The sequence below is a fragment of the Sorex araneus genome, chromosome 4 (genome assembly GCF_027595985.1).
Source record: "Sorex araneus isolate mSorAra2 chromosome 4, mSorAra2.pri, whole genome shotgun sequence".
In the NCBI taxonomy this organism is placed as follows: domain Eukaryota; kingdom Metazoa; phylum Chordata; class Mammalia; order Eulipotyphla; family Soricidae; genus Sorex; species Sorex araneus.
The window spans coordinates 195,680,633-195,707,823 of NC_073305.1; the positions used below are offsets into that span (position 1 = coordinate 195,680,633).

At 64.1% G+C, this 27,191-nt stretch overlaps 4 protein-coding genes across 6 annotated transcripts; 2 read left to right on the forward strand and 2 right to left on the reverse strand.

Annotated features, from left to right (window-relative positions):
• The first annotated feature begins 3,371 nt into the window (after window positions 1–3,371).
• Window positions 3,372–5,712, forward strand: LOC101548071 (insulin receptor substrate 1-like). Its single transcript, XM_055134870.1, has 3 exons — window positions 3,372–3,885; window positions 4,061–5,043; window positions 5,540–5,712. Exons 1-3 carry the CDS (start codon window positions 3,507–3,509, stop codon window positions 5,591–5,593), a joined length of 1,416 nt encoding a protein of 471 aa, XP_054990845.1. The 5' UTR covers window positions 3,372–3,506; the 3' UTR covers window positions 5,594–5,712.
• A 48-nt stretch (window positions 5,713–5,760) lies between these two features.
• On the reverse strand, window positions 5,761–7,027 carry SAP25 (Sin3A associated protein 25). Of its 2 annotated transcripts, none has more exons than XM_055136565.1 (5): window positions 6,881–7,027; window positions 6,615–6,712; window positions 6,440–6,528; window positions 6,141–6,359; window positions 5,761–6,070 (listed from the first exon to the last, which is right to left on the reverse strand). In XM_055136565.1, exons 1-5 carry the CDS (start codon window positions 7,024–7,026, stop codon window positions 5,825–5,827), a joined length of 798 nt encoding a protein of 265 aa, XP_054992540.1. In that variant the 5' UTR covers window position 7,027; the 3' UTR covers window positions 5,761–5,824. The 2 variants fall into 2 exon arrangements, with proteins under 2 accessions (XP_054992540.1, XP_054992539.1); XM_055136564.1 differs by having other exon boundaries at window positions 5,761–6,073.
• Window positions 7,028–7,188: 161 nt separating this feature from the next.
• On the reverse strand, window positions 7,189–16,347 carry LRCH4 (leucine rich repeats and calponin homology domain containing 4). 2 transcript variants are annotated; one of them, XM_012934706.2, is made up of 18 exons: window positions 16,068–16,347; window positions 12,391–12,535; window positions 12,181–12,307; window positions 11,983–12,088; window positions 10,892–11,028; window positions 10,698–10,813; window positions 10,508–10,610; window positions 10,262–10,352; window positions 10,107–10,189; window positions 9,959–10,020; window positions 9,761–9,874; window positions 9,613–9,681; window positions 9,428–9,531; window positions 9,249–9,332; window positions 9,008–9,096; window positions 8,783–8,920; window positions 8,617–8,694; window positions 7,189–7,510 (listed from the first exon to the last, which is right to left on the reverse strand). In XM_012934706.2, exons 1-18 carry the CDS (start codon window positions 16,285–16,287, stop codon window positions 7,406–7,408), a joined length of 1,971 nt encoding a protein of 656 aa, XP_012790160.2. In that variant the 5' UTR covers window positions 16,288–16,347; the 3' UTR covers window positions 7,189–7,405. The 2 variants fall into 2 exon arrangements, with proteins under 2 accessions (XP_012790160.2, XP_054992537.1); XM_055136562.1 differs by having other exon boundaries at window positions 7,194–8,390.
• A 1,524-nt stretch (window positions 16,348–17,871) lies between these two features.
• Window positions 17,872–27,095, forward strand: FBXO24 (F-box protein 24). Its single transcript, XM_055136594.1, is given in 11 exon segments — window positions 17,872–17,901; window positions 17,903–18,040; window positions 18,284–18,382; window positions 18,647–18,830; window positions 19,562–19,800; window positions 20,388–20,622; window positions 21,976–22,134; window positions 22,334–22,455; window positions 22,637–22,768; window positions 26,331–26,501; window positions 26,707–27,095. Coding segments are annotated over 11 exon segments (1,872 nt in total). The 3' UTR covers window positions 27,070–27,095.
• Window positions 27,096–27,191: the final 96 nt, after the last annotated feature.

Sequence of the window (27,191 nt, forward strand, 5' to 3'; positions counted from 1 at the left end):
AGGACAGCTGGGCACTCGGTTCTCGCTGGATTTTTCTGGATTTCCAGAAAACCTCCAGCTGCGGTTTCTGTCCAGCCCGGGGTGCCCCCCACCTTTCCCGAGGCTTGGTTCCCAGTTTGTCCTTCCAGCATCCAGTGTCTGTCCTTGGTCTCCTGCCGGGAGGCAAGGACTTGGCTGTGACTTCTGCCCTCTCCCGGTGTGTTTCTCTGGTGACCTCTGTCCTCCCTCCTGGCGTCTGCTTTGCAGCCCAGAGGATGGGGTCTGAAATCTGGAGGAGGAGGGTCCTCACCTTTCCCCTGCACCCCATCCCTCCCACCTCCACAGACCCCCGGGTGAGGTTGAAGCTGGTGGTGAGGGAGGCAGCAGGGCTCAGCCGTTTCCCGGTGAACTGTGGCCGCTGTGCCCGAGCCTCCTGCGGCGCCCGGCCCCTCCGTCACTCTGGCCGACATGGCGTCCAGCCAGCTGCCTGGCTGGGCCTGGAGGCCAGTCTGAAGTCACACTGGGTCAACTCAGATCCCCGGGCAGAAAAATCAAGAGTTCCCAGCACTGCTGTGTGTCCCTCGGCAGGGAACAGCCCCGCCTCCCTGTGCTCTGTGCCCCAAGCCAGCGGCTCCCAGAGAGGAAAGGGTGGGCTCTCTGCCCACTCTGCAGCCTGGAGGGGCTGGCCAGGCTCCCCTTTTGGTGCTCCCTTTGCAAACGGGGCTCTTCAACTTGGCTGCCTTCTGTGGGGGCAGAGCAGCCGCCCCAGTGAGAAGGTAGAGACGGGAGTGAAAATGTACAGCACTGCGGCAGCACCCCTCCCACGCTTCACACTCCCCTGCTCCCCCTCACACGCCACTGCACCCACAGACACAACTACACCCCCTCACTCCACACACCCCCTCACAACAACATACCCCCACACACTACACACACCCCACTGCACACCTCACACAACTACACCCCGTCACTACACCCCCCACATACAACTACACCCCCTAACATACTCCACTACACCCTCACACACTCCACTGCACACCCTCACACTGTACCCCCTTACACACAACTACACTCCTTCACACACTCCACTGCACCCTCACAAACTACACCCCCTCAGACACTCCACACACACCCTCACACACAACTACATACCCCCACTCTGCTGCACACCCTCACAACTATATCCCCTCACACTCCACTGCACACCCTCACACACAACTATACCACTACACCCCCTCACAAACTACACCCCCTGATGCACTCCACTGCACCCCTCATACACAACTACACACCCTCACACACTTCACTGCACACCCTCACACACAACACCCCCTCACACTACCCCCCTCACACACAACTACACTCCTTCACACACTCCACTGCACCCTCTCACAAACTACACCCCCTCACACACTCCACACACACCCTCACACAGAGCTACACCCACACACTCCACTGCACACCCTCTAACACTACCCCCTCACACACTCCACTGACCCCTCACACTCCACTGCACCCCTTACAACTGCACCCCTTCCCCTACAACACTCCCAGTGTACCCCGTCACACACCACTCACCCCCTCAAACATCCTCCACTGCATCCCTCCCAGGCGTGCACACTCCACTGCACCCCCTCACACACACTCCCGCTGCACCCTGTCCCACACAAGCGTGAGCATGCACACCAGGAAGTGGGGCACCCAGGAACCACCTGGCCCCAGCCGTCCCCTGTGGGCTGTGCAGGTAACAGGTAGCCCCAGGGGCGCAGGGTGCAGAGAGCCCGCATGGGGCCCCAGATGGGGAAGGTGAGAATCCAGCAGAGCTGAGGTTCTGCCACTTCCTGTTTCTGAGGTGCAACTGAGTTGCCAGGGTAACAGGCCCAACTAAATCTTGCCTGGGTAAGGCCGAGGGCAGTGTCGTTGCTAGGACAACTGATTGCCCAGGCTTTCCCCTAAATCACCTGGCATTGATTACCCACCCACCAGGCCCTGGGCTCCTTGCTGCCTCCTCCATCTCTGAAGGGAAGGGCCCTGCAGGCATCTCTGCCTGCCACTTAGCAAACTATGGATTATCAAGGCCACCCTGGGGGCTGTGGCTGGTACAAGTGGGGCAGGGGCTGCTTCCTGCTCGCACCAGTGGCGATGGCTAGTGCTAGCTTAGCAGCAGTACCTGAGCTGCCAGTCCCCCCCTCCCACCTCCACGGGCATTGGCAAGCCCCCGCACCCAGCATCTCTGGGTCCAGGGGCACATTGAGCCACTCGCATCCAGAGAAACCCAAGAGTGCACCCCACTGTCCAGCGGCTGCCCTGGCTTCAGTCTGACTCATTCCTCTCCAGGCAGGTTCCTCTCCAAAACTCCTTCCGCAGCGCCCCCACCCCCCCTCCCGCACTTCTTGCAGCCAGTGATGGCCTGTCCCCCAAGGACCTATCCAAGTGTCAGTGGCTCTGTCTTGCCAAGTGCTGGTGGCATTACCACACACACACCCAGGATCAGTCCCTGCAGAGATCAGAAATGGGGTGTCCTTGGAGCTGGAGCAATAGTCCAACGGATAGAGTGCTTGCCTTGCACACAGCCAATCTGGGCTTGACCCCCGCATCCCATATAGTCCCCTGAGCCCACCAGACTGATCCGTGAGTGCAGAGCCAGGAGTCAGTCCTGAGTACCGCTGGGAGTGGCCCCCCAAACAAGAAAAAGAAATAGCGTTCCAAACCCTGATGCCCAGTCCCATCTCAGGGTGCAGGGTCAGGCCGCCTGTCCCCCCCACCCCCCACCCCCAGGCCCTGATCAGCACCACTGACCCTGGCAGTAGCTTTGGGGAGGGATGAGAAGAGGGCTGAGGTTCAGCGGGCGTGAAGGGCAGTACCCTGGAGATGGTTCCTTCAGGGGTCACTTGACTAGGTTCCCAGGGTCTGCACCCCGGCACCAACAGGAAGTTTGCTTCTCCCCAGGTACCCACGGAGCAACTCCGGCTCCTGTCAGTGCTGGCAGGGAGGGTCCCTTCTGGGAAGGGGAGCCAGGGGCCCCAGCAGGGAGTGGAGGAAGCGGCATTCAGCTCCCGGTCGCTTTCTCCGCAGTGGGCCTAGAGACGCCTCCCTCCCGCGCCCTCCTGCCCCGACCGTCCCAGGGGGTGGGGAGGAGCCGCCCGCGGGCTGCCAGCTCCACTGGGCTCTCACGGTCCTGCGGCCGCCCGGGGCGCGCGAGGGTTAACTTCGCGGGGGTGGGGACTGCGGAACAGCCGGTGGAGGCGGCCAGGGGACCCGCCGGGTCCAGCTCAGGCCCAGCGAGCCTCCGGGCCGCCACCAGGGCACCCTCGGGGTGAGGCCCGGGGCCACTGCGGAGCCCTGGCGTCAACTTCCACTCGGGAGCAGGGGAGACACTCCAGGGGCATCGAGAACGAGCGCGGCTGACCAGGTGCCGTTTTCTTTTCCCGGGGACCACCACATCCCCCGCGTCTTCCGCTGCCCCGGGGGCCCCCCCGGCCGTCCCCGCCCCTCCTTCAGTCCCTGGTCTCTCCGAGGGGCCGGAGATGAAGCCCGGAGACGACAGCCCCGAGTGGGTCCAGGTGCCCCCGGGCCCGCCGCCGCCCGGGCCGGTCGCCGCGGCTGTGCGTCTGTGCGGCCACCTGCGCAAGCAGAAGTCCCAGCGCCGCCGCTTCTTCGTGCTGCGCGCGGACCCGCCGCGCCTGGACTGTTTCGAGAGCGAGAAGAAGTTCCGCGGCGGCCGCGCGCCGCCCAAGCTCAGCGTGAGCCTGGCGGGCGCGTGCACCATCAGCAAGCGCGTGGACGCGCGCCAGCGCCACCTGATCGTCCTGTACACGCGCGACCGCAGCCTGGGCGTGGCGGCGGCCAGCGAGGCGGAGCAGCTGGCGTGGTACAGCGCCCTGCTCGAGGTGCGCGCCGCCGCCGGTGAGGCCCGCGCGGGGCCGGGGACGCGGGGTGGGGTGACCTTGGGCTCATCCGTCCACGCAGCCAAGTGGCACCCTTAAGCGTTTCCGAACTTCTTCAGGTCGGGGGACACGGGGACTCCGACCTGGAGCCCCCCGCACTCCGGGCCCCCGTGACCCGCCCGTTGTCTCTCCAGGTCCCAGCTCCCACGAGGACCCCGAGACCTGGCTGCTCGCTCCGTTTCAGGACGTCTGGCCCGTGACGCTGCGGCCCAAGGGGCTGGGGCGGGCCCGAGGGCTGGGCAGCGGCGGCTACCGCCTGTGCCTGGGCTCAGGGGTCCTGAGCCTGCAGCGGAAGCCCCGGGCACGGGGCTCCCAGGACGCCCAGGCCTCGCCGCAGCCCGCCCTGCGCCTGTCCCTGCTCAGCGTGCGCCGCTGCGGCCACGCCGACTCCTTCTTCTTCCTGGAGCTCGGCCGCTCGGCGCCCACGGGCCCCGGGGAGCTGTGGCTGGAGGCGCCGGACGCCGTGGTGGCCCAGAGCATCCACGAGACCGTCCTGGCCGCCATGAAGCGCCTGGGGGACGGGGGCGCCTGTGGCAGGGCCGACCCCCCGCCGAGCGCCTCCAGACCCTCCGTGTCCCCCGCGTATGAGTCGCTGGCGTCCGCCCCGTCCAGCGGCCTGAGCCGCCGCGCGCGCCCGGGTGAGTGGGGCGAGCCCGCAGCCCTCCCGACGCTGGCGGGGCCCGGGACGGCGGCCTCGGACCCCGACGGGCTGAAACGGGCAGGGGGCTACATCCGTATGGGGGCCGGGCGGGACTACGAGCTCATGGGGGGCGGCGAGGCGGGCGGCTACATGGTGATGGCGCGCCCCGGGCAGGAGTGCGCGGGCACCGAGTACGTGTCCATGCGCCGCGGCCCGCCGTCCCCCCGGGCCGCCTCCCCGTCCCGCCCCGCCCCCTGCGGGGCTTCGGGGGAGCTGGCCGGCGAGTATGTGTGCATCGAGTACACGGCGGCCGGTCCCCAGGGAGCCGCCCCCGACGGCCGCCTCAACTACATCGACCTGGAGCTGATCCCGCCGCTGGACGTGGTGCGGGGGGTCGGCCCCGGAGGCTCGCCCAGCCCCCACAGCTACGCGCGCATTGAGTTCCAGAACCTGCGCGCCCTCGCGGCTGAAGCAGAGGTGAGGGGCCCGAGGGGTGGGCAACGGCGTGGGAGCCTCCCCTGCAGTCACCCCCCCCCCCCCGCCCCCGCGCCCGATCCCCGGGCGGGCCTCCTGGTCACGTGACCCGCTTTCAGCCCATCAACCGCCTCCCCTCACCCCCCGCGGTGGAGCGGTTGGAAGTTAGAATTTGGGGGGATGTGGCCACACCCCGCAGTGCCTCCGGGAGCTGTCTCCTGCTTCTCGCTCAGGGATCATTCCTGGCGGGCTGGGGGGGGGGGGCATGCAGGGTGCCCAGGGTGGAACCTGGGTGTGCCTCGTGCCAAGGAAGCGCCCTCCCTCCCCTCTGTACTGTGGCTCGGCCCCAGGAAGTTAGATTCTTTGAGAGAAAGTTCTAGAACACTCCCCTCCACGCCACTCAAAACCCAGACAAACGGACTTTCTCCGCAACAAAGTCTCGCCCAGGCTCGAGTCTGGGGGCGCCCTCTGAGCCCCCCCCACCGCCCTGTCTCCACAGCGCCTGGATCCAAAGAGCAGCCCGAGTTGCCCTCCCAGAGCTGCACTGGGATGAGCGCCCCGGGAGGTGGCGGTGACGTGCCAGCCCAGCTGGCGGCTCCCTGCTCCCCGGACACAGCTGGGGACCGGTACCAAGGACCCCCCATTAAAGGTGCTCTGCTGGCCGGCCTGCCAGTGTCCCGTGCCTGCGTGTCTGAGGGAAGCCGAGGGCCCACACCAGGCGCCAGTTTGCAAACCAACAGGAAGTTTTATTGTCCACAGAAACCAAACTTGCCAAGGGCAGGGGCTAGGGGGCAGGGGGCAGGGATGGGGCGGCGCCCCGAGCGCAGCTCTGGCCGCCACTGGGACTGGGGGTGTCCTCGGAGGGGTCCGGGGCGGGTCTGGGTGGCCCCTGGCTCATCTGCAGGAGGCCGGTGAGGGCAATGAGCTCGGCCCCGCTGAGCCAGGCCCCGGGGCAGCCCCGCGGGCGGCTGGGCAGGACCCAAGGGGCCATGATGGGGGGCGGCAGCAGCAGCTTCCCTGAGCCCTTGACCTGCTGAGAGACGGGCCGTGCTGTCTTCCCGTTTCATGGAGGCTCGTGGGGGGGAGGGGCGCTCACTCACCTGCCCCGGGGGCTCCGACAGGTACAGGGGGACGCGCTGCCCTCGGGGCAGCAGCGGGTCCAACAGGAAGATGTCTTCGCAGCAGAGCACGGGGACCCCCTCGGGGGCGCCGACCTCACTCTGCTGGGCCGGGCCGGCCGCCGCCTGGTACAGGGGCCAGAAGGAGGGGTGGTACAGGGTGCGGCTGGAGAAGGAGGCGCCCGACGAGCATCCAGGCCCCTACGAGGGCAGCAGAAGCGGTCAGCCCGCGCTCCTGCCGAGGGTGCTCACCCCCACCCCGCCGGGAGCCCCTAACTCACCCACGTCACCTGGTAGTTGGGATCCCAGGGCTCGAGCAGCGTCACCCTGGCCGGCCTGACCTCCCAGGCCCTCTGCGGGGCGACGGGAGCTGTGGGGACGAGAGGGGCGGTGGAAGCTTCCATGAAAGCAGTTCACGAGCCACGGGCACCCTGAGCCGCGAGGCCCGGCACCTACCTGGGGTTCCCGGGGTTCCCCAAGTCAGCTCAGCGGCCAGGTCTGGGGGCCGCAGTGCTCTCGGAGTCCAGCAAGGGGTTCGGGCCCGGGTCTGTGGGCTGCAGCGGGGAGGGGGCCGCTGAAATGCTCCAGTCGGGACCTCTGATATCCTGCTGGCCGCCCATGGGGTATTTCCTAGCGGGGCGCCTCACACCCATGGCCGCTCACCCCAGGGGTGCCTGCTGGGTGCCCGGCCCCCGCCCCCCAGGCCTGGCCGAGCGGGTCACCTGGCCCGCGGGGCTCCTGTTGGCTCCTCCCCCGCCGCCTCTCCAGCACTCCAGGCCTCATGCACGCTGGCGCCGGCCAATGGGGCCGTTTCCTCCTGCGCCGGCAGGTCCCTGGGGCTCCGCGACCGCGGGGGCCAAGGCTGCATGCTGAGGGGGTCTGAGGGCGCCGGCACCGCGCGCCCACCCGGTTCGCAGGCCTCGCCGCGACGCCCCGGGCGCGTTTCCGGCCCACGTGGCGCGCGTCCCCGCGGGCGCCCCCTGCCGACGGGGCGCGGAGCAACACCCGCCGAGACCACCCCCAGCCGCGCAAGCTCACGCACAGACACAGTCGGGCAACCTGGGGTCCGGCCTTCTCTTTATTGCACGTGACACAAAGTCTGGCCGCTCTTCCGGCCCAGATCCTCGGCCACACCCGAGCCGGGGAGCCCGCGCCGGGCCCAGGCGCCCTCCCCAGCCCTCGCTGGGCGGAAGCCTCGTTTCTTCTCTGCCCCTGGGGCCGCGCCGGGGTGCCCCCAGTCTCAGCCCCTAGGGCCGTTCCAGCAGCGCCCGGACGACAGCAGCGATGTGGGGGAGACCCCTTCCCGGGGCACCCTCCTCTTCCAAGATGTGGTGGGGCTGGCAGAGGGACTCCTGGGGGGAGGCGCCGGGTTAGGGTCCCCAGGCCCCCCCCTGCACCCCATGTCCCTAAAGGAGCCTGGAAAAAGGGGTTCGGGGCTGCTCAGGGTGGCCGCACAGCTGCGAGGAGCTGTTGGCAGATAACGGGATGCCGGTGGGGCACAGACCTGTCATTTCCCGGGGCGGCGGCATGGCGGGCAGGCTGGGGGTCCAGCCCGCAGGAGGGGCGGGCAGCTGGGACACAGACGGGCAGATACACACGCACAGACACGCAGACGCAGACACGCAGACACATGCACGGAGCACACACGCGCACAAACGCACACACAGACACAGACAGGCACAGGCGAGGTGAGGCGTCTGTACAATTTATACAAGAGAGCGGCAGGCGGGCCCGGGCGGAGCCCTACAAATATAGAGTTCTCTCTACAAAATATAGATAATTTAGCCCCCAAGCAGCGGGGGGAGGGGTGGGGGGGGTGAAGGCACCTCAGCACTGAGGGGCAGGCGTGTGGGGCTACAGGAGGGGGCCAGAGGCTGGGGGCACCGTGGGGGCCTCTGAGGTCAGTGTGTGTGTGAGGGGCTCACTAGTGTCTTTGGTCGGGGCAAGGCACCGCAGGTGCAGGTGGGGCACAGGTGGGTGCTGGAGTCATAAATAGAAACGGGGGGGAGGCCAGGGAGGGGGTGACTTCAGGTCCTAGGAAGCCAGGAGCCGAGTGTAGACGACATAGAACAGCAGCATGAGGGCCATGTAGAAGACGACGAAGCCGCCCAGACCAGAAGGGGCCTGCAGGGGTGGGGGCACCCTGCCCCCCGCCCGCCTCACGGCCTCCAGGGTGGTCCACAGCCCCTGGGTGGTGCCCTGGAGGAGATCCAAGGGCGAGCACAGGTCGGCCTGGGGAGGGAGAGTGGGGCAGGTGGACAGAGACAGAGACAAACGTCAGCAGCAGCGACACGTCCCCCGCGCTGCCACCACACCAAGCCGGCATGCGAGGGCAGGAAGGGGGCAGCATGCGGGAGGGGCAGGGACCCGGGGATGCCTCTGTGTCATGCAGCACGCCCGCCAAGCCCCCAGGTGCCCCTCCAGAGCCCAGCTCCAGAGGAAGCACCTCCCTGCATACCTCGGGCACCCCCATTTTCCGACAGGCTTCTAAGAAACTCTCCACGTTCTTCCGCGACTTCAGGGCGCTGAGTTTGGGCTGGGGGGGGGGCGGAGAAGGCGACAAGAGTGAGAGGCGGAAGCTGCCCTCGGGGGTACCCAGACCCCCAGCCTGGGCACCCACTGACCACAGCAGGAGAGGGCACGTGGATGAAGGGGACAGAGCGCGGCCGCAGCTGGTTGGCCAGCTGGCACAGGACCACCCCACTGGCCAGCGCCTCGGCCATGTCCTCAGGCAGGGGTCGCTGCAGCTTCGACTCGAGGACCTGGAGAGCCGTGGGGAAAGGTGGGGGTGAGCAGGCGGCGAGGGGGCGTCCTGTGGAGCCCCCCCCCAGCCGCTCTGTACTGCTCACCTGGCGCAGCTGAGCCATGAGTGCCCCCCTGTCGTCTGCGGGCTGAGGGGCCTGCCGAGCCCTCAGGGCTGAGTCTGGGGAGGAAGGGCCTGGAGAAAGGGGGGGCGCCATATGTATCTAACCCCGCACCCAGCTCCGCACAGCAGGCTTCTCGGCACGACGGCACAACGGAACAACAGACAGAACAACAGACACTGACAACTCCCCGGCCGGGAGGGGCAGGCGGCAGAAGGGGACACACCTGAGCCGCACTGGGAGCCGGACCCGAAGAGGAAGCTGTTTGGTCTCTGGATGGAGCCGAGTGGCCGGGGCGTGGGCGCTGGCGCTGGGGGGTCGAGAGAGGCAGTCCCTTAGGGGTCCACTTTCCCAGGGCTTCAGCCCCCCACCCCACAGCCCCGCCTACTCAGAGACCCCCCCTACCTGATGCAGCCAGGGGAGAGGGTTCCTGGGGGGCAGGGGCGGGCATGGGGTTTCCCTGCGCCCCGGATGCTCCCAGTTGGGTGGCGCTGGACTTGGCGGTGCCGCTGAAAAGAGACAGGAGGGAAGTCAGTGGCGGGCAGCGGCCGGCCGGGCAGCGCGCTCAGGCGAGTGTGGGGGACGCGTACTTGGACATGGCCTGGGTGGGGGGTGCCGGTGCTCCCCCGCCGGCAGGTCTGGTCCCGGGCTTCAGAGAACTGAAAAGTGAAGAAGATGAGGGGTCACACCAGGGGCAGAGCAGCTCAGGGGGCCCGGTGCCCAGGGCACCCCACGCACCTGTCCTTCTTGGGGGCCCCCCACACTCCACTCTGCTGCTGCCGCCGCTCCCGCTCCTGCCACAGCTGCAGGGTGTCGGGGCGCCTCCGCTCCTCCCCGGCCGGCTCCTCCCTCCTGCAGGCGGGGGCGGGAGGGGCTCAGCCCAGAGGGGACAGGGCCAGGCAGGGCCAGGCGCAGGGGTGGGGGGGTTGGGGGTACCTGCTGCTTGGCGTCCTCTCCCCGTCCCCTGCCGCAGACCTGGGGTCGGGGGGTCTCTGCTCCTGCAGGAAACAGCAGGGAGGCTGAGCAGTGCCTGTCCCCCACCCCCGGCACCCGGGCAAGGGCTCCCCAGTGCCCGGGGCCTCACCTCTGCAGCGCCCGGTTCTGCCTCCTCGTCCTCCCCGGGGCCGCGGCTGTCGATGAAGTCCATCTGCTCTGGGTCACCATCAGCTGCGGGCGGCAAGGCAGCTTAGCCAGCAGCCGGGGGCGCCCCTCGGGCCCCAGCCCTGAACCCCTACTCACCAGCGCTGTCCTCCCTCCGCCCGCGGTGCCCCCGGGGCTCCCGGGCCAGCTCCGAGATCCGGAAGGAAAGCTCGGAAAAGTCATCAGCAGACTGTAGGGGCAAAGATGGAGAGTGAGCAGCCCGGGGTCTCTCTGGGCCAGGGGGCAGGGTCTGGGGGTCGTTTAAGGCGCCAGCCCCTCCCCAGGCCCAGCCGTCCCTGAGATCTCCAGGGGGCTTCCTCAGAGGTTCCCGGAACATCTCTATACCTCGTTCCCGGACCACCTCTTGCTGCCACTGTCCACGCTGTGGAAGCCGGAGTCCAGCCCGCCAGAGTCGTACCGCCGGCCTGGGAACAGCTCCTCAGCAGGGCTGCGGCGGATGGGCGGGGCGGTCAGCACCGCACCCCTCCACCAGGCCCAACCGCAGCCAGGGGGCGCCGTCCACCTCCCCACTTACCATGGGCTAAAACTCGGGGGGCGGGAAGGGGCCAGGTCCCCCAGTGCTGCCCCCCCACGCCGCCCCGCCTCCGTGGACAAGTACTTGAAGATGTGAAGCTTCCCCTTCAGGCAGACCTGGGGTGAGGAGGTGCGGGTGGGAGTCAGGGGAGCAGCGCCCACACCCTGCCCGCCCGGCCGGCCCAGGCCCGTCACCTGCGCGGGCGGGCTCTGCAGGGGGTTACTGTCCAGCAGGAGGACCTGCAGGTGGCGCAGGCGGCAGAAGGACACAGGCAGGCGGGAAACACGGTTACAGGAGAAGTCCAGGCGGACCAGAGGGAGGTCCCCAAGCTCTGCGGGGGAGACAAAGTCAGGGACCCCCCCCCACACACACACACCCGGCCCAGACTGGTGGGGGACCCCTGCTCCTGCTCGAGTCCTTCCTGCCTCCCCTCCCCTCCCCTCCGCAACGACCCCCATCCCTGCCACACGGTGCCCCACCGGAAACCAGGCTCTGGGAGTGAGGCTGGGCTGCCCCCCATGGCACCAGCTGCACCCCACCCCCACAGGAAACGGGCTCTGCTGCAGCTCTTGGGGCATGGTGCAATGGGTGTGAGTGCGGGGCTCTGGGCCCAGCCTGCTCATGCCCTCCCTCTCACGCCGGCACCCACAAGCCCCCTCTGCTTCATTGCCTCCCCGCTGGGAGAGTCCCTTTTTTGGTCCGCACCCCCGTCAAGCGGCTCAGCTCTAGTAAGGCTTCCTCCAGGAAGTCTCTTGGGACTATAACCCTGCTGCCTTTCTGCAACCCCAGGGCACTTTGCTAAGCCAGAGGCAGCCGTGACAGCGGACCCTGATTCCAACAGAGGGAAAAAGAGCAGGAGCCCTGAGATAACAGATCTGTCACCTCCCATCTTCCAAACCAAGGCCAGCCTGGCCACTCACGGTGGGACCCCTGCCCACTGCCAGCCCACGCTCCATCTGGGCGGGGAGCGCAGACTCTCCTCCGAGGCCAGCACCTACTGCTGATGGGGTGCCCAGACAGAGCCCCAGCCCCATAAGCCAATCAAGCTGAGTGACATCACCTGGTCCACCCAGCCCGCCACCACCCAGCACAGCCAGGGCCAAGCAAGCACCCAGATTTCGGGGTGCCTCGCAGCCCATCAAAGGGGCCGGGAGGGCCGCCTCTGCAGGGCCGTGCTCCCCTCTCCCCTTGGCAACCGGCACAGGCCAGCTGCCTCTCACACCATGGGCTGACTCTGGGACGGTGGCCCTCTCCAGTGACGCCCCCCGGCCCGCGCGACCCTCACCGTCGGGCAGGGCTCCCAGCTGGTTCCGGCGCACGTTGAGATCCCGCAGGACCGGGAGGCTGCACAGCTCAGTCGGGAGTGCCTGCAGCTCATTACTGCTCACGTCCTGGTCCGGAGCAGAACGGGGGAGCCTCAGAGCTGGCCTCCACCCCCAGCCCGGCCCCCCAGTTTCCTCCACCTGCCCACCACCCTCCTTACGAGCTGCCGCAGGCTCCCTAAGGCACTGATGTCGGGGGGCAGGAGGGCCAGCTTGTTGTTGCTGATGATGAGCACACGCAGGGGCAGCTGGCAGATGTAGGGGGGCAGCGACGAGAGCTGGTTTCGGCTGAGGAGGGAGAAAGGCGGGAGCTGGGCTCGCTCACAGGCCAGACCCCTGGGCCGCGGGCCGTGCCCCTCCTGACCACCTACCTGAGGTTGAGGTAGGTGAGGGCCGTGAGGTTCCCCAGGGCTGGGTTCAGGCATCGCAGGCAATTGTGGTACAGACTCAGGCCCTCCAGGGACACCAGCTGGCACGCTGCCTCGGGCACCTCGGGGAACCGGTTCCGGGACAGGTCTAGGGAGAGTCAGTCGGGGAGTTGGGGAGTCAGACAGCCTCGCCTCTCCCCTCGGTCCCTCAAAACTCAGGGGCTGGAGTGACAGGACAGTGGGGAGAGCTCTTGCCTTGCATGAGGCTGACCCAGGTTTGATCCCTGGCACCCCATATGGTCCCCTAAGCACTGCCAATAGTGAGCCCTGAGCACAGAGCCAGAAGCCTGGAGCACAGCTGGGTGTGGCCCCTAAACAAAAATGGGCCCATTAAACCTGAGCTCCCCAAGTGAGCTGCAATCCAGCACATTCCAGGGGCAGGGGAAGCCCTGAACGTGTTTTCAAACCCACAAATAAAGGGGAATCCTGGGAGTGAGGAGGGAAGAGTCCCAGTGACTCTCACTAGGAGGTCGGGCACAGGCAGGGTCGGGGGGTACGGGCACTGGACTGAGGGAACATGAGTCTGTTTTTATTTGGTCTCATCTGGGTTTGGGGGTAACACCCGATGGTGCTCGGGAGTCACTCATGGTGAGCTTAGCAGACCATGCCATGCCAAAGACAGAGCCCAGGCCCTGCACGCAGTCTATGCTCAGCCACTGGGCCCTCTGATGGCCACCGCGCCACTTCTAATACCCACTGAGCTGTCCCTGATGCCCACTGGGCCATCCCTGATGTTCACTGGGCCGCCGCTGATGCCCACCAGGCCACCTGATACTCACTGTGCCACCTCTGATCTCCAGCAGGCCACATCTGATGCCCATGGGCCACCTCTAATATCCAATGGGCATCTCTGATGTCCAGTGCGCCGCCTGATACCCACTGGGCCACCTCTCATGCCCACTGAGAATCCCTGACGTCCATTGTGTCACCCCTGACATTCACTGGGCCATTTCTGATATCCACTGGGCACTACTGATGTCCACTAGACCATCTCTGATACACACTGGGTCACCTCTGATATGCACTGGGCCACCTGATATCCACTGGGCACCACTGATGTCCACTCTGTCATCTCTGATACGCATTGGGCCACCTCTGATGCCCACCGGGCCACCTCTGATACGCACTGCACCAACTGATATCCAGTGGGCACCACTGATGTCCCATGGGCCACCTCTGATACCCACTGTGCACCAATGATGTCCACCAGGCCACCACTGATACGCACTGGGCCACCTCTGATGTCCAGTGGGCACCTCTGATGTCCACTGAGCCATTCCTAATGCCCAGTGAACCATCTCTCTGTCCCTCAACCTGTTTTTAACACAGGAGCCACCGAGGGGCCCGACACGCTGGCCCAGAAGACACAGACACTCACACTGCCCCGCGCTCAGCCAGCCAGGGCCCGAAACCATGTTGTCGGGGTCCCAGCGGGGCAGCATAGACACAGGTCACCAGGCTGCCTCCTGTCTGTCTTCCAGCCCCCCAGCCTCCCTCTGGATGAGCGGGGGGCAGTGGCTCCCTCGCCAGCCACAGGCACCAGGAGAGCTGGGAGGAGAGTGGGGTCAGGTCTGTGAGTGCCCCTTGGCCCGGGAGCCCGGAGTCGGGGGGCTCCTGCCAGACCAGAGCACCAGCCAATTAAACTTCCGGGCTCTGCTGCGCTGCTCAACCTGCGCCGAGGACCCAGGGCCCAAACTCACCCAGGGCCCAAACTCGGGTGAGCTTCTTCAAAGGCCCTCCCCAGGGAGGTGAGCAACACGGGGCGGGCAGGAAGCTGGGGTCTGCCCCCCAAGGAAATGAGTCTTGTGACAGGAAATGCAGCAGAAATCGAGTGGGCCCTCCTGCCCTCCTCTCCCCCTCCTCACCCCGCTCTCCTGGAAAGGGGTCCTGGGGGGGGGGCGGTGCTGACCATGCCCCTTCACCCCTGATCTCTGTACACCCAATCAGCATAGACCTGGAGATGGGAAGATCCTTGGAAGGGGAGACCAGGGAGTGTGGGTGCAGAGGCACCCAGGAGGACAGGATGTGAGAGAACTTCTCCTTTGTGGGGCAGCCCCTCCCATCCCCAGGACCCAGCCTAGCCCAGGGGTCTGGATCAGGGTGCAAACAACCGCAGCCCTGACTGGGCCCCCCAAGAAACCTTGGGAAGGGGGAGCAGGGTCCTCTGCGGTGCCGGCTGCAGGGTCCTCAGCCGTGGGGGGCACTGCAGTGTGGGCAGGGGGGCGAGGAAGGGTGAAAGGCTGGGTGCAGGCAACACCAGCCGCCTTGGGCCACTTCCCCTTTCTGCTCTTCTGGGGAGAGAGGACACCGGGGCACGGGGTTCAGGCCCAGATCGACCCCACCTAGCCTAGACCCCGGGCCCTGAAAGCGTGGAGGGCCCGTAGGGAAAACGGCTGCACCCCGGGGCGCGCCGGAATGCGGCGGGGGAGGGGAGGCCTGGGAGCGGCTGATCGGGAGATTTCCCCGGGAGCCGAGAACGCGGAGCCCTACGGAAGTCAAGAATAACATTTGGTCTTTGTCAGAGAACAAGCCGGGGGGAGGGGAGAGGAACAGAAGGCAAGTGTTCCGCAGCTGCCGAGGTCAATCCCGAGCTTGCGGGAGACGGGCCGGCTCCCGGGGCTCCCGGCGGGGCGAGGAGAGCGGCGGGGTCCGGCCTGCTCGCCCCTCACCCCCGCACCTCTGTGCCCCCTCGGCGCCTGGAGGGGAGCGCGCACCTGGGAGGGGACACACGCCCCCCGCGGTGCCCAGGGAGCGGCCGGGACGCGGCTCGGGGACCGCAACCCTCGTCTCCGCAGCCGGCCCTGGCGGGGTCCGACTCACCTGTCACGGTGGCGGCGGCGACCCCACCCCACGTCATCACACACCCGGCCTGGCCAGGGGACCTGCCAGCGGAGATTTCCTGCCTTCCCGCCCGGCCTCCACCCTCCCAGGGGACAGCACACCCCGAAATGGGAATTCTGGGGTCCCTATGAGGTCACAGGTCCACAGTGACCTCACACGCGCAGGAAGGAGGAGGAGGCCGCAGAGAAGGGGTGCAGAGATCATGGTGGGGGAGCTGGGGCGCGGAGAGCGAGGGGTGGAAGGCTTGGCAGAGTAAATGGAGGCGCTGGCCTGTGCCCGGCGACGGGGGGACGGGGCAAAGTGGGCACACACATCAGGTAGTCGGAGGCAAGCCCGGGCGGGGGCGACCGCTCGGGTGGCTGGAGGCAGCGACCAATCGAGACAGAGCAAGGCCTCATTAGAGGAAGGGGACCGATTCGAACCGAGGGTGGGAAAGGTGATGCAAATGAGCCGCCCAGGTGAGAGGCGGGCCGCGCTACAGGTGCGCAGACACGCAAATAAAAAGAGACGCGGGGCGCGGGCTTGGGACCGGGGGTCGAGGCGCCAAGCCCGGCCGTAGAAGCTGAGCGTTCGGGGCCAACGAGCAGCGCGTTCATTGTCCAGAAGTTCCAAAACAGAGGGGACAGAGGGGTGGGGCGGCGGCTGACGTCCACCAGAGGGGTCTAGAACCCCCACGGCCAGGTGAAGGGGCGGTCCGAACCCCCGCCGCGGGAGAAACAGGCGCGGGGCGGGGCTATGCAAATGAGGGTCCGGGTCGGCGCGGGGCCGGGCGCACTCACCGGCCTGGGTGATGTCTGACAGGTCGTAGCTGCGGGCGGCGCCCCGGGGGAAGTGCTTCAGGCGCCGGTTGGACAGGTTCAGGGTCCCGGTGGCCACGGCCTCCTCTAGGGCCCGCTCTGCACTGCGGCTCCCCGGCAGCCCCAGAGTCCCGGGAACGGAAGCTGTGGGCGCCGACTCCTCACTCCCGGCGGCGAGTGGGGCCGCTACCACCGCCGCCATCCGCTCCCGGCGGCTCCCGTTGCCTGACTGACGGGACCGGCCGTCCCTCCCGCCCCCTCCCCCTCCTCGGGGCCGCCGTAGTCGCTTCGAGGGGACGGAATCGGGCCGAGGGACGCGGCTGACCAATCGCGGTGCGGAGACGCGTAGCGAGTGGCAAATCAGAGGCTGAGACTCCTGCGCAGGGCGAGAGTCGCACGAAGGGCGGGGCGCCAGAACAGAGCGTTCGCCAACGGCCGGCGCGGCAGGCCGACCCGCCCCTCGCAGCTGCATCCAATCACAATGCTCAGGGCTGGAGATAAAGCCAATCACTTCCAAGCGGGAGGCGGGGACGCCGGAGCCCAACTAGACGCTCCCGAGGCCTTTTCCAGCGAGGACCAATCGTAAGCCAGATATGGACGAGTGACTGTTCAGAAGGCCTCTTAGATCCTCCAGAGGAAACCTGGCTCGGCCTCTTCTCTTGAGGGACGGCGCTACCTACCAATAGCATGGGCGAGAAGGCGGTCCCTTCGCTAAGGAGGAGGCGGGTGAGCTAGAACTTTGAGACAGAGTTAAAGAATGAGAGCGCGGCGCGGCGGGCCGGCTGAGAGCAGAGTGGAGGCTGAACTGTGCGCGATCTGGAGCCTGGGGCCCCCGCGGCTCGGAGGGCGTGAGAGAGGTCAGCGGAGCCAGGACTCGCCGAACCAGCGACTTCGAGGATCGCGCTCCCGTCGCAGACGGCGGCTTCCCCGAGTCCCGGGACGCGCCTGGCGAGGCCGAGAGGGCCGGGGTCCAGCCAGGACCCCTCGTCCTCGCTCCGTCCAGGGGGACTTTTCCCCTCCGCAGGACACGGGGAACCCGAAAACTAGAGGCCTGAGCCTTCGCTCTGTACTCCGGAGGTCGGAGGCGCCTGGCGGTTATCAGACTTTATTCCTCCGAAGTCCTCGCGCAGATGTTGATTTCCTGAAACCTGCCTTGAACTAGTAAAATTGCGCCTGAGGTCCCCCCAGTTAGCTGATTTCCAGTGCCCGGGAGTTCAGAGGCTTGCGCCTGGGAGCCCCTCACTGAGTTACCTGGGGTCTCTTGGGGCATGATTCAACACCGCCTCCTGGTCCGAAATGTCACCCTTCCCCCACAAGCATGGTCAGTGTCTTAGGCTGGAAGATTGCCCGGTTACACTTGCCCCCCACCTTTCTTCCGGGCCTGTGTTGCCCCTTGGCCTAAGCAACAGCTTTCTCCTGTCCTGGAAGGCAGCAGGCCTGCAAATATGCGTTTTTTAGGAGTTTGCACTGAATTGTTTCCCCTTCATTGGGGTGCAAGCTTCGGTGCCCAGTGGTCATTAGCAAGGCCCCCTACACACACACACACAGGCCCTGGGCTGCCAGCTGCGAAGAATTTACCCCTATTACCCAGCAGGCTTAGTGCCACTAGGCCCTGCCAGTGGGAATACCCCCAGGGCCCTGCAGGTCCCCCTTTATTTCTTCGGTCAATTGCATGGGGGGAAAATAGGTCACAGTGGCCAGACAGTGAGGTCACAGAGAGACTTGTCAGCCCCAGACTCCATGAGGGAGGGGCCCCAAGAAGTCCCCTAAAGTCCAAGCTGGGATCATGGTGTGGGAAACGCTGCAGGAACGGGCGCTGGGGAGCTGAGTGCAGGGGCCAAGGGGCCCAGAGACATGAGGGGCACAGGACAGGAGCAGGCGGGATGGTGAGGAGAAGCCGGAGACGGAAGCTGCCCAGGTTCACCGCGCTGTGCAGACGAGAAGAGGGGCTCAGGGTGAGGGGGGCAAAGGAAAGGGCAACAGAGGCAGCCCGAGCTGGGGGGTGGGGGGAGCTGGGGGAGGATGGGCCGAGGAGCCGTGCAGGCAGGTGCAGAGGGGCGGATCTCATGGAGCAAGTCAGAATTCTGAGCTCCCCACCCCACCCCCAGATTGTAGTGGGAGCAAGACCGTCAAGGGAGAGGAGAGAGGAGCATGAGACCCCCTCACGGAACCCCTGTGCACCCCTTCTCCTTGGGCAGGTCAAGCGGAGCTGCCCTTCTTGCGGCCCAGAACCCGGGAATGAAGAGAAGAGGGGGAGAGGGAACCCTATTTCGGTTCAGTTGTTCCCCCCTGAGCTGGTGAGTCCTGGGCAAAGGGAGGGGTGAGGGGCGGGAGCGATAGTCCCGCTGGGAGGTGCTCACCTTGCACGCGGTTCACCCAGGTAGGACCCCCAAGTACCCCATATGGTCCCTGAGCCTGCCTGATGTGACCCGAGTACCGAGCCAGGAGTCAGCCCTGAGCACCACCAGGTGTGGCTCCCTCAAAAAAGAGGGGGATAGAAATCACGAGGAAGGGATTGGGGGGCCCTCAGTGACCCCCAAGTCCTTCCTCCTGCCCCTCAGGTGGAGCACATCATCTCCTTCCTGCCCGTCAGAGACGTGGTCGCACTCGGCGAGACATGCCACTATTTCCACGAAGTGTGTGACACGGAGGGCGTGTGGAGGAGGATCTGCCAGAGGCTCAGCCCCCGGCTCCGAGAGCAGGCGTCCGGGCTCCGGCCCTGGAAGAGAGCCGCCATCCTAAACTGTACACCTCCCCAGCCCTGACACACACCCCTCCCCTGCCCCCGGGAAGAAACTGGAGTCAGACAGACCCCCCCCCCCTGCTAAACACGCAACCCCCAAGCCCCACAGTCTCTTGCAGCTGGTGCCCCACTAACGCAGGGCTGCTTAGCCTTCGCACCAGTGACATTTGGGACCAAATGGTTCCTTACGGTGGGGGGGGTGGGTTATCAGGGTGATGGAGGATAGTGGGAAGTATCCTAGCCTCTACCCACTTGATGCCAATAACATGTGCCCCAATCGGGACAACCGATATTCTCTGGGGAACAATCTCGCACCCCAGTTGGAAAACATGCTCTAAACCCCAGCCCTGTCTAACCACCACAGTGGGGGTGGGGTTGAGGTCCTTCCCATCACTCTCGGAACACCCCTCTGCTCTTTCCTGTGTTCAGACAGAATTGGGGTGCCTTTCAAGCTTCCCGTAGGTCCTTTGGAAGGGGTTTGCTCTCGGGTCCTGGGCCAGGGGCAGGGTGAAGTTCCAGGATGAAGAGGTGACTCAAAGGGCTAGAGCACTCGCTTTACAAGCGGGAGCCCCAGGTTGGATCCCTGATGCCACGTGGTCCCCTCAGACTGACTCCCAAGTACACTGGGTGACCCCCCACCCCCATTACCAGATGGTGGGGAACCAGTTTGTCCAAACGGATTTCCATGCTGTGTCACTGGACCCTGCAATCTCCATCTCCTTCCCTTCTCCAGACACAAAGGGCCTGTATTTCCAGGCGTTTGGGGGCCGCCGGCGCTGTCTGAGCAAGAGCGTAGCCCCCCTGCTAGCCCACGGCTACCGCCGCTTCTTACCCACCAAGGACCACGTCTTCATTCTCGATTATGCTGGCACCCTCTTCTTTCTCAAGAATGCCCTGGTCTCCTCCACCCTCGGCCAGATCCAGTGGAAACGAGCCTGCCGCTACGTTGTGCTGTGTCGCGGCGCCAAGGATGTGAGTGACAGCACCCTCGCCCGCTGCGGTTCTGCCCCTCCCCTGGGGACCCAGACCTTTATAAATCCTGCCTTCCCACACCAGGAGCCAGATGTTAGTTTGTCTCAGGGGCCTACCCAGTGGTGCTTCGGGGCTACTCCTGGCTCTGTGCCTGGGGTCACTCCCAGTAGGGCTCAGAGAACCTGACACAGTGCTGGGGATTGGACCCGGGTCAGCCACTATGTACATGCAAAGGCAAGTGTCTTAACCTCTGTGCTGTCTCTCCAGCCCTCATCCAACAATGCTGCTTTCTTGGGGTGGGGTGGGGATGGGGGAGTGTTGGTTGATGGGCCTCACCCAGCAGTGCTCCAAGGCTATTCCTGGCTCTGTGCTCAGGAGTGACCCTTAGCAGTGCTCAGGGGACCACATGTGGTGCCAGGCACCGAACCAGTCTGAGCCACGTGCAAGCAAGGGCTTCGCCCCCTGTAGTCTGTGGCCCAGGAGACAAGTTATTTCTCAGCCCCAGGCCCAGGACTCTCAACTTCCGCTGCTCCAGTGTCCCCAGCCCCAACCGCCCCTTCAACCCTGCCACCTTCCTCTCTTCCCAGTTTGCCTCGGACCCAAGATGTGACACCGTTTATCGGAAATACCTCTATGTATTGGCCACTCGGGAGCAGCCAGGCGTGCTGGGCACGACTGGCAGCCGAGCGTGTGACTGCGTGGAGGTCTATCTGCAGTCCAGCGGCCAGCGGGTCTTCAAAATGACCTTCCACCACTCCATGAGCTTTAAGCAGATTGTGCTGGTGGGCCAGGAGGCACAGCGGGCGCTGCTGCTCCTCACAGGTGGGCCAGGGACTGTGGTTTGCAAATTGCTGCCTGGTACCTGCCTGGGGGGATGGGGGAACAGCCCAGGGCCACCTCATCACTTTCCCAAACCAGTAACTAGCCTGGGGCACTGCATATTTCAGTTAATGAAGGGCCTAGGCTGGGAAGGAGGCTTAAAGGGCCAGGCAGGTGCTTTGCGTGCAAGAGGCCTTGGCTTCAAGCCTGCCACCACAGCACCACAGGTAGGGTCCCCTGAGCACCACCAGATGTGGCCACCTCCCCCCAAATTAAAGGGTGAAAGATGATCTGAAAGCTGCTGAGCTAACGAATGCCTGACTTTTTGTTTTTTGTTTTTTGGGTCACACCCGGCGATGCTCAGGGGTTCCTACTGGCTCTGCACTCAGGAATTACTCCTGGCGGTGCTCAGGGAACCATATGGGATGCTGGGAATCAAACCTGGGTTGGCCGCGTGCAAGGCAAACGCCCTACCCGCTGTGCTGTCTCCAGCCCCAATGCCTGACTTTTGTTTGTTTTTGTCTTTGGGCCACACCCAGCTGTGCTCAGGGTGTATGCTTGGCTCTGTGCTCAGGGATCACTCCTGGCAATGCTTGCGGAACCATAGGGGGTGCTAGGGATTGAATTGGGGTCATCAACTGCACTGTTACCCCGGCCCTTGCCTGCTTTTCAAGTTCAAATCTCCCCAGCCTTTCAGTCTGCCCCTCCGCTTTCTTGGGCATCCCCTTTGGCCACATGCACTAGTTTGAGACCTGCTCTTTGTTGGTGGTGGTGGGGAGGCACACCTGGTGATGCTTACCCCTGGCTCTGCACTTGGGGATCACACCTGGCGGGGCTCAGGACCGTTTGCAAGGCAAATGCTCTACCCACCGGACTACCTCCCCAGCCCACCTCCTGGGCTTCCAGGGGCCCTGACTCCTCAGACACCCCCATTCCCAACAGACCCATTCGATTCCGCTGAGCCTGCATTGCTAGCTTTCCTCTCTGGCCCAGATTTAGTCTCAGAGGTCAGGGGCTAGAGTCGGGAGACCTTGGCTTCTGCTTCTTGCACTCCAGGACAGTAGTTTTTGTCTCATATGGCTTAGGGTATTTCTTGTTTTTGTCTCTTGTTTTGGGAGCACACCCAGCGGTGTTCAGGGCTGACTTCTAGCTCCGCACTCAGGGATCATCTCTGACAGGGTTCGGGGGGCGGTGTGTGGTGGCGGGGATCGAACCTGTGTCGGCCTCCTACAAGTCAGCCAGCGTCCTCCCCACGGTACTGTTTCTCTGGTCCCCAAGCTTAGAGATTTTCTAGGCCAGTAAACGTCACAGTTGGAGTCCCCGCAGCCCCATCACTGTGTCTGCCCCCGCCCCCAGAGGAAGGGAAGATCTACTCTCTGGTGGTGAATGAGACGCAGCTGGACCAGCCCCGCTCCTACACGGTGCAGCTGGCGCTGAGGAAGGTGTCGCGCTGCCTCCCGCACCTCCGCGTGGCCCGCATGGCCTCCAACCAGAGCAGCACCCTGTACATCACGGGTAAGAGAGCTGCCCCCGCACCGCTCCCGCTCACCCCGTAGGGCATCCGAGCGTCCCGCACGCTGGAGCCGGTGCTTCGCCTCACGTGGGTGGGAGACACCCTCACCCCTGCCATCCTGCCGCGTGGCTCCTGGGTAGGGCCTGCTCCCTAGGGAATGGGTGCCCACAGCTGCTGAACTGAGGGCTCCCGACCCCCCAGACCAGGGGGGAGTGTATTTTGAGGTGCATACCCCAGGGGTGTATCGTGATCTCTTTGGGACCCTTCAAGCCTTTGATCCCCTGGACCAGCAGATGCCACTTGCCCTCTCACTGCCCGCCAAGGTAGGTTGGGGAGCGCGGGCAGGCCAGAGAGGGGAGCAGAGGGGAGAGAGCGGGGAGGGGCAGGCTCTCAGGGGAAGGGGCTCCGGAGAGGGCTCAGGGGGGCTGAGGAGCAGCTGGGAGACTTGGGAGCGCCGAGCTCCTGGGGGGACTGCGTGTCCACACCCCCCTTTGTCTCACCCAGGTTCTATTCTGCTCACTTGGCTACAATCACCTCGGCCTGGTGGATGAATTTGGCCGAATCTTTATGCAGGGAAATAATAGGTATGGACAGCTGGGGACAGGCGACAAGATGGACCGAGGAGAGCCCACACAGGTTTGATTACTGCCCAGCCGTTCCCTTCCTGCTCGGCAGGGTCAGAGTCCAGCACTCTCTCCCTCTCTGTCTCTGTCTCTCTTTCTCTCTCCCACTCTCTCTGTCTCTCTCTCCCCCCCCTCTCTCTCTCTCCACCTCTATCTCCCTTTCTCCCTCCCTCCCTCTATCTTCCTCTGTCCCTTCTTCCCTCCATCTCTCCCTCCCTCCCTCTCTCCTTCTCTGTCTCCCTTTCTCCCTTCTTCCTCCTCTCCCTCCCCCTCTCCCTCTCTCTCTCTCCCCCTCTATCTCTCGCCCTCCCTCCACACCCCCTCTCTCCCCTGAGCTGAGCCCTGGGTAATGCCTGTGTGTTTCCCAGAGGTGGTATTAGTAAGTCCCTTGTGTGTAGACCTGGTGTCTCGCTATAGGAATGCAGTGGGCGGGGAGGCGGGGATGACGGGGCAGAAGTGGGAAAGGGACAGACGCGAGCAGAGAGAGAGGCCTGCTGGGTAATGTGGACAGTGACCCAGGGTGCCCATTCTGGGCGGGAGACAAGCCCCCAGGAGGGAACAGCATGTGGGAGTGAGCACTCACAGTTTCCGGAGCAGGGGAGGGCAGCCCCCTCAGGTGAGTGGCCCTGGTCCCGCAGTCACACCCAGGAAGACCCTCTAAGAGCCCCAGGAGGCTGGTGAGTAATGGTGTCACTGAAGACCAGGCCAGGGGCTGGCATTGTGGCTGCCAGGAAGGAAAGGAATGGACACGTAAGAGGTTTGCTGAGAAAACGAACAGACTCTGGAAGTGGATTGGCAGTGAGCATGGTGGGTAGGACGGTGGTGACGCTGACCAGAAACCCTTGTGGACAGCGGGGACAGCAGCCACTGCCACCGGTGAGAGCACAGGCTCAGGAGCTTGAGACCAGGCCACTGAAACGGAACTCTATTTTATTTTATTTTTTGGTTTTTGGGTCACACCCGGCAATGCACAGGGGTTACTCCTGGCTCTTCACTCAGGAATCACCCCTGGCAGTGCTCAGGGGATCATATGGGATGCTGGGATTAGAACCCGGGGTCGGCCGCGTGCAACGCAAACGCCCTACCCGTTGTGCTATCGCTCCAGCCCCTGAAACGGAACTCTAGACATCAGTACAGCACCAAGGTAGACCTAGATGGGAAGGTCAGGGAGCTGCCCTGCGCAGTGGTCACACGTGGTCAGGAGCATGAAGGCGAGTCGGAAAACAAGGCAGCCCCCTACCCCGTTAGAAGCTAAAGCCAGAAGCCAGGGGCTTTTCACAGAGGTCCTGTGAGCTGTCACCCAAAGCCTCAAGAGACATTTGAAAGAGAAAATAAAGATCTGGTGTTTGTTTTTTGTTTTTTACTTCTGGGGTCACACCCTGCAATGCTCAGGGGTGACTCCTGGCTCTGCAATCAGGAGTCCTGATGGTGCTTGGGGGACTATACGGGACGCCGGGTTTGAACCCCAGTTTTCAGGGGTGACAAGGCCAGCGCCTTACCCGCTACTGTCTCACCAGCCCCATCAAGAGAAAATAAACATTTGGTTACACAGTATGCTTCCACTTTTTTAGTGGCTTTTTTTTAATGTGTGCCACACCCAGTGTCACAAGTGCCACACCCAGTTTTAGTATTACACCCATTTTGGGGTCACACGCAGTGATTCTGTTTGGGGCTCCTTCCTGGAAATATTAAAGACCTATTTTTTGGTAGTTTTGGGTTGTGTGTGTTGTGGGGGCACATTCAGCAGTGCTCAGATCTCTTTGTTTTCCTGGCGGGCCACACCACCTGGAGATGCTTCTGTGTTATTTCTGGCTCAGGAGGCACTCTGGCAGTCTCAAGGGACCATATGGGGTGCCAGGAATTGAACCCCAGTTGGCTGCATACAAGGCAAACACCCTCCTCACTATTTTATCACTTCAGCCCCATGACAGTTTTTGTTGAAAAATATACATGTGGATATAAGAATATCCAACAAGAGCTGGAGAGATAGCACAGCGGGGAGGGCGTTTTCCTTGCACGCGACCAACCCGGGTTCAGTTCCCAGCATCCCATATGGTCCCCTGAGCACCGCCAGTAATTCCTGAGTGCAGAGCCAGGAGTGACCCCTGTGCATCGCCAGGTGTGACCCAAAAAGCAAAAAAAAAAAAATCCACCAAGGGGGTTGGGTAGTAAAGTTGGGTAGTATCTTGTCTTGTACGCAGCCAAGTTTTGAGTTTATTCCTGGCATCTCATATGGTTCCCCCGAGCACTACCACAGGTAATTTCTGAGTGCAGAGCCAGGAGTAGCCCCTGAGCATTGCAGAACAGGGCGCTCCCCACAATAAAAGAATATCCAGCAAAACAGATGGGCCACTCAGTCACTTCTAAGTTCATTTTGCTTTCTTGTGTCATGATGGCGTCTCTCCTTAGCTTTGGCTGCAAAAGGAAAGCAGAGTGAGCGCCAGGAGGGCCTGAGGACCCGGCGGCCAGAGCATCAGGTGTTCTTTGGATAAGATATGTCAGTAGCGTAGCAGGGAGAGACACCCTATCAAAAGAAAGTTCAGGAGAGACGGGCATTGGTGATGGGGAAGGGACCTTTCCTCCCTCACACTGCCCAGGGCAGAGCCTCGTGACATGTATTTTCCGAATAGGGTTGCCATTTTTGCTTTGTGCCACAACTGGTGATGTTCAGGGTTCTACACTCAGAAATCACTCATGGCAGGTCTCAGAGACCCTATGGGGTGCCAGGGATCGAACCCCAGGTGGGCCTCATGCAAGGCAAGTACCCTGCCCACTGTAAGTCTCTCAGGGGTCACCATTTTGGGGACCACCCGGCATATTCAGGGCTTACTCTTCACTCCCTCCTTGTGGATCACTCCCAGAGATCCTGTGGGATTTGGCAGGTCAAAGCTCGACTGACCACAGGCACAGCCTCAGGTGCCTTCATTCAGCCCTGTACCATCTCTCCTGCCCCCGGTTGGGTATCTTGTAGGGTAACGTACGGCCGAGTGTACATCCTAGAGCAGAGGCTCTTGGCGATGGGCCGGGCAGTCTGCAGGTGTAGCAATGTTGAAAACCACTGGGGCTGGAGCGATAGCACAGCGGGTAGGGCATTTGCCTTGCACGCGGCTGACCCGGGTTCAAATCCCAGCATCCCATATGGTCCCCTGAGCACCGCCAGGAGTTATTCCCGAGTGTAGAGCCAGAAGTAACCCCCATGCATCACCGGGTATGACTCAAAAAGCAAAAAAAAGTTGAAAACCACTGTGAGGAAAGACAGGATGCCATTCCTGGGACTCACCTTGAATTGCACAGGGCCGAGGGAGGCCAGAAGCTTTGGGAAGAGGGAGCGCTGAGCCCGAACAGCGAGGTCAGCAAGTAGCAGGATGGCTGCAAAGAAGGGAAAGCCGCAGGTGCTCAGCCACGGGGAGTCTGAGCTGCACTCAGCAATCAGGGCAGACTTCCTGGAGGAGGAAGAGGAGGAGGGGCAGGGGGCGGAGATTAGGATGAGCCCCTGGTCTGCCCTAGAGTCTGTCGTGAGCCGGGCCTCCGTCCCTTGGCATCCTCCGCTGAGGGACCGGGCCCTGTGTCCCCAGGTCCATTATCTGCAGCGCCCCATCGCCCTGTGGTGTGGCCTCAACAACTCGCTGGTGCTGAGCCACGGCTCAGACTTCAGCAAGGAGCTGCTGGGCTGTGGCTGCGGGGCCGGCGGCCGCCTGCCGGGCTGGCCCAAGGGCAGCGCGTCGTTCGTCAAGCTCCAAGTGAAGGTCAGCGCAGGGCCAGGCGAGTGGGCAGGAGGTGCCATGGGGCCAGGCAGCCCGCAGGACTGCGACTGGCCCTCGGGCCCCGCTTCTCCACGCCCCCCCCAGCCAACCCCGTGGCCCCGCCTGACCTGTGACCTGCTGACTCCAGGCCAACACAGTGGGGCTTCCTGGGACAACCCCCCTCAGCCAGCCCCTTCTGTCCCCCAAGGTCCCCTTCTGCGCCTGCGCCCTCTGCTCCAGCCGTGACTGCCTCTACTTGCTGTCCAGCCACGACATCGAGCACCATCTCACCTATCGGGACCTGCCAGCCAGCAGGGTGGTAGGGACCCCCGAGCACAGCCTTGGCACTGGAGTGCCCCAGGACCCCGGGGGCACCGCCCGGGCCTGCGAGGAATACCTCAGCCAGATCCACAGCTGCCCGACGCTGCAAGACCGCATGGAGAAGATGAAGGAGATCGTGGGCTGGATGCCGCTGCTGGCGGCCCAGAAGGATTTCTTCTGGGAGGCCCTGGACATGCTGCAGAGGGCGGCCGGCGGGGGCGGCCCGGAGTCCTCGGCCCCTGAGAACTGACGCCCCCGCTTCCACCTCCCCCACGAGCCGGGGCGAAGGAGAGCTGGACGGGTCTCGAGGAGCACTGTGCATGGGGAGGGTTCCGGTGTGGGGGGTGGGTGAGGGCTGCTAGACATACCAGG

Bases quoted from the DNA above. Each gene is read 5' to 3' on its own strand.
- SAP25 (XM_055136564.1), bottom strand. From the start codon at position 7,026: ATGCAGCCTTGGCCCCCGCGGTCGCGGAGCCCCAGGGACCTGCCGGCG. The intron at 6,713-6,880 runs GTGACCCGCTCG...TCCCCGCTGCAG, and splicing joins ACAGGAGCCCCGCGGGCCAG to CCCACAGACCCGGGCCCGAA. The intron at 6,360-6,439 runs GTGAGTTAGGGG...CTGCCCTCGTAG, and splicing joins CCAACTACCAGGTGACGTGG to GGGCCTGGATGCTCGTCGGG.
- LRCH4 (XM_055136562.1), bottom strand. From the start codon at position 16,287: ATGGCGGCGGTGGTAGCGGCCCCACTCGCCGCCGGGAGTGAGGAGTCG. The intron at 10,353-10,507 runs GTATAGAGATGT...TTGCCCCTACAG, and splicing joins AGAGGTGGTCCGGGAACGAG to TCTGCTGATGACTTTTCCGA. The intron at 9,875-9,958 runs GTACCCCCAACC...CCCCGCCTGCAG, and splicing joins GAGAGGACGCCAAGCAGCAG to GAGGGAGGAGCCGGCCGGGG.
- LOC101548071 (XM_055134870.1), top strand. From the start codon at position 3,507: ATGAAGCCCGGAGACGACAGCCCCGAGTGGGTCCAGGTGCCCCCGGGC. The intron at 3,886-4,060 runs GTGAGGCCCGCG...TTGTCTCTCCAG, and splicing joins CGAGGTGCGCGCCGCCGCCG to GTCCCAGCTCCCACGAGGAC. The intron at 5,044-5,539 runs GTGAGGGGCCCG...CTGTCTCCACAG, and splicing joins CCCTCGCGGCTGAAGCAGAG to CGCCTGGATCCAAAGAGCAG.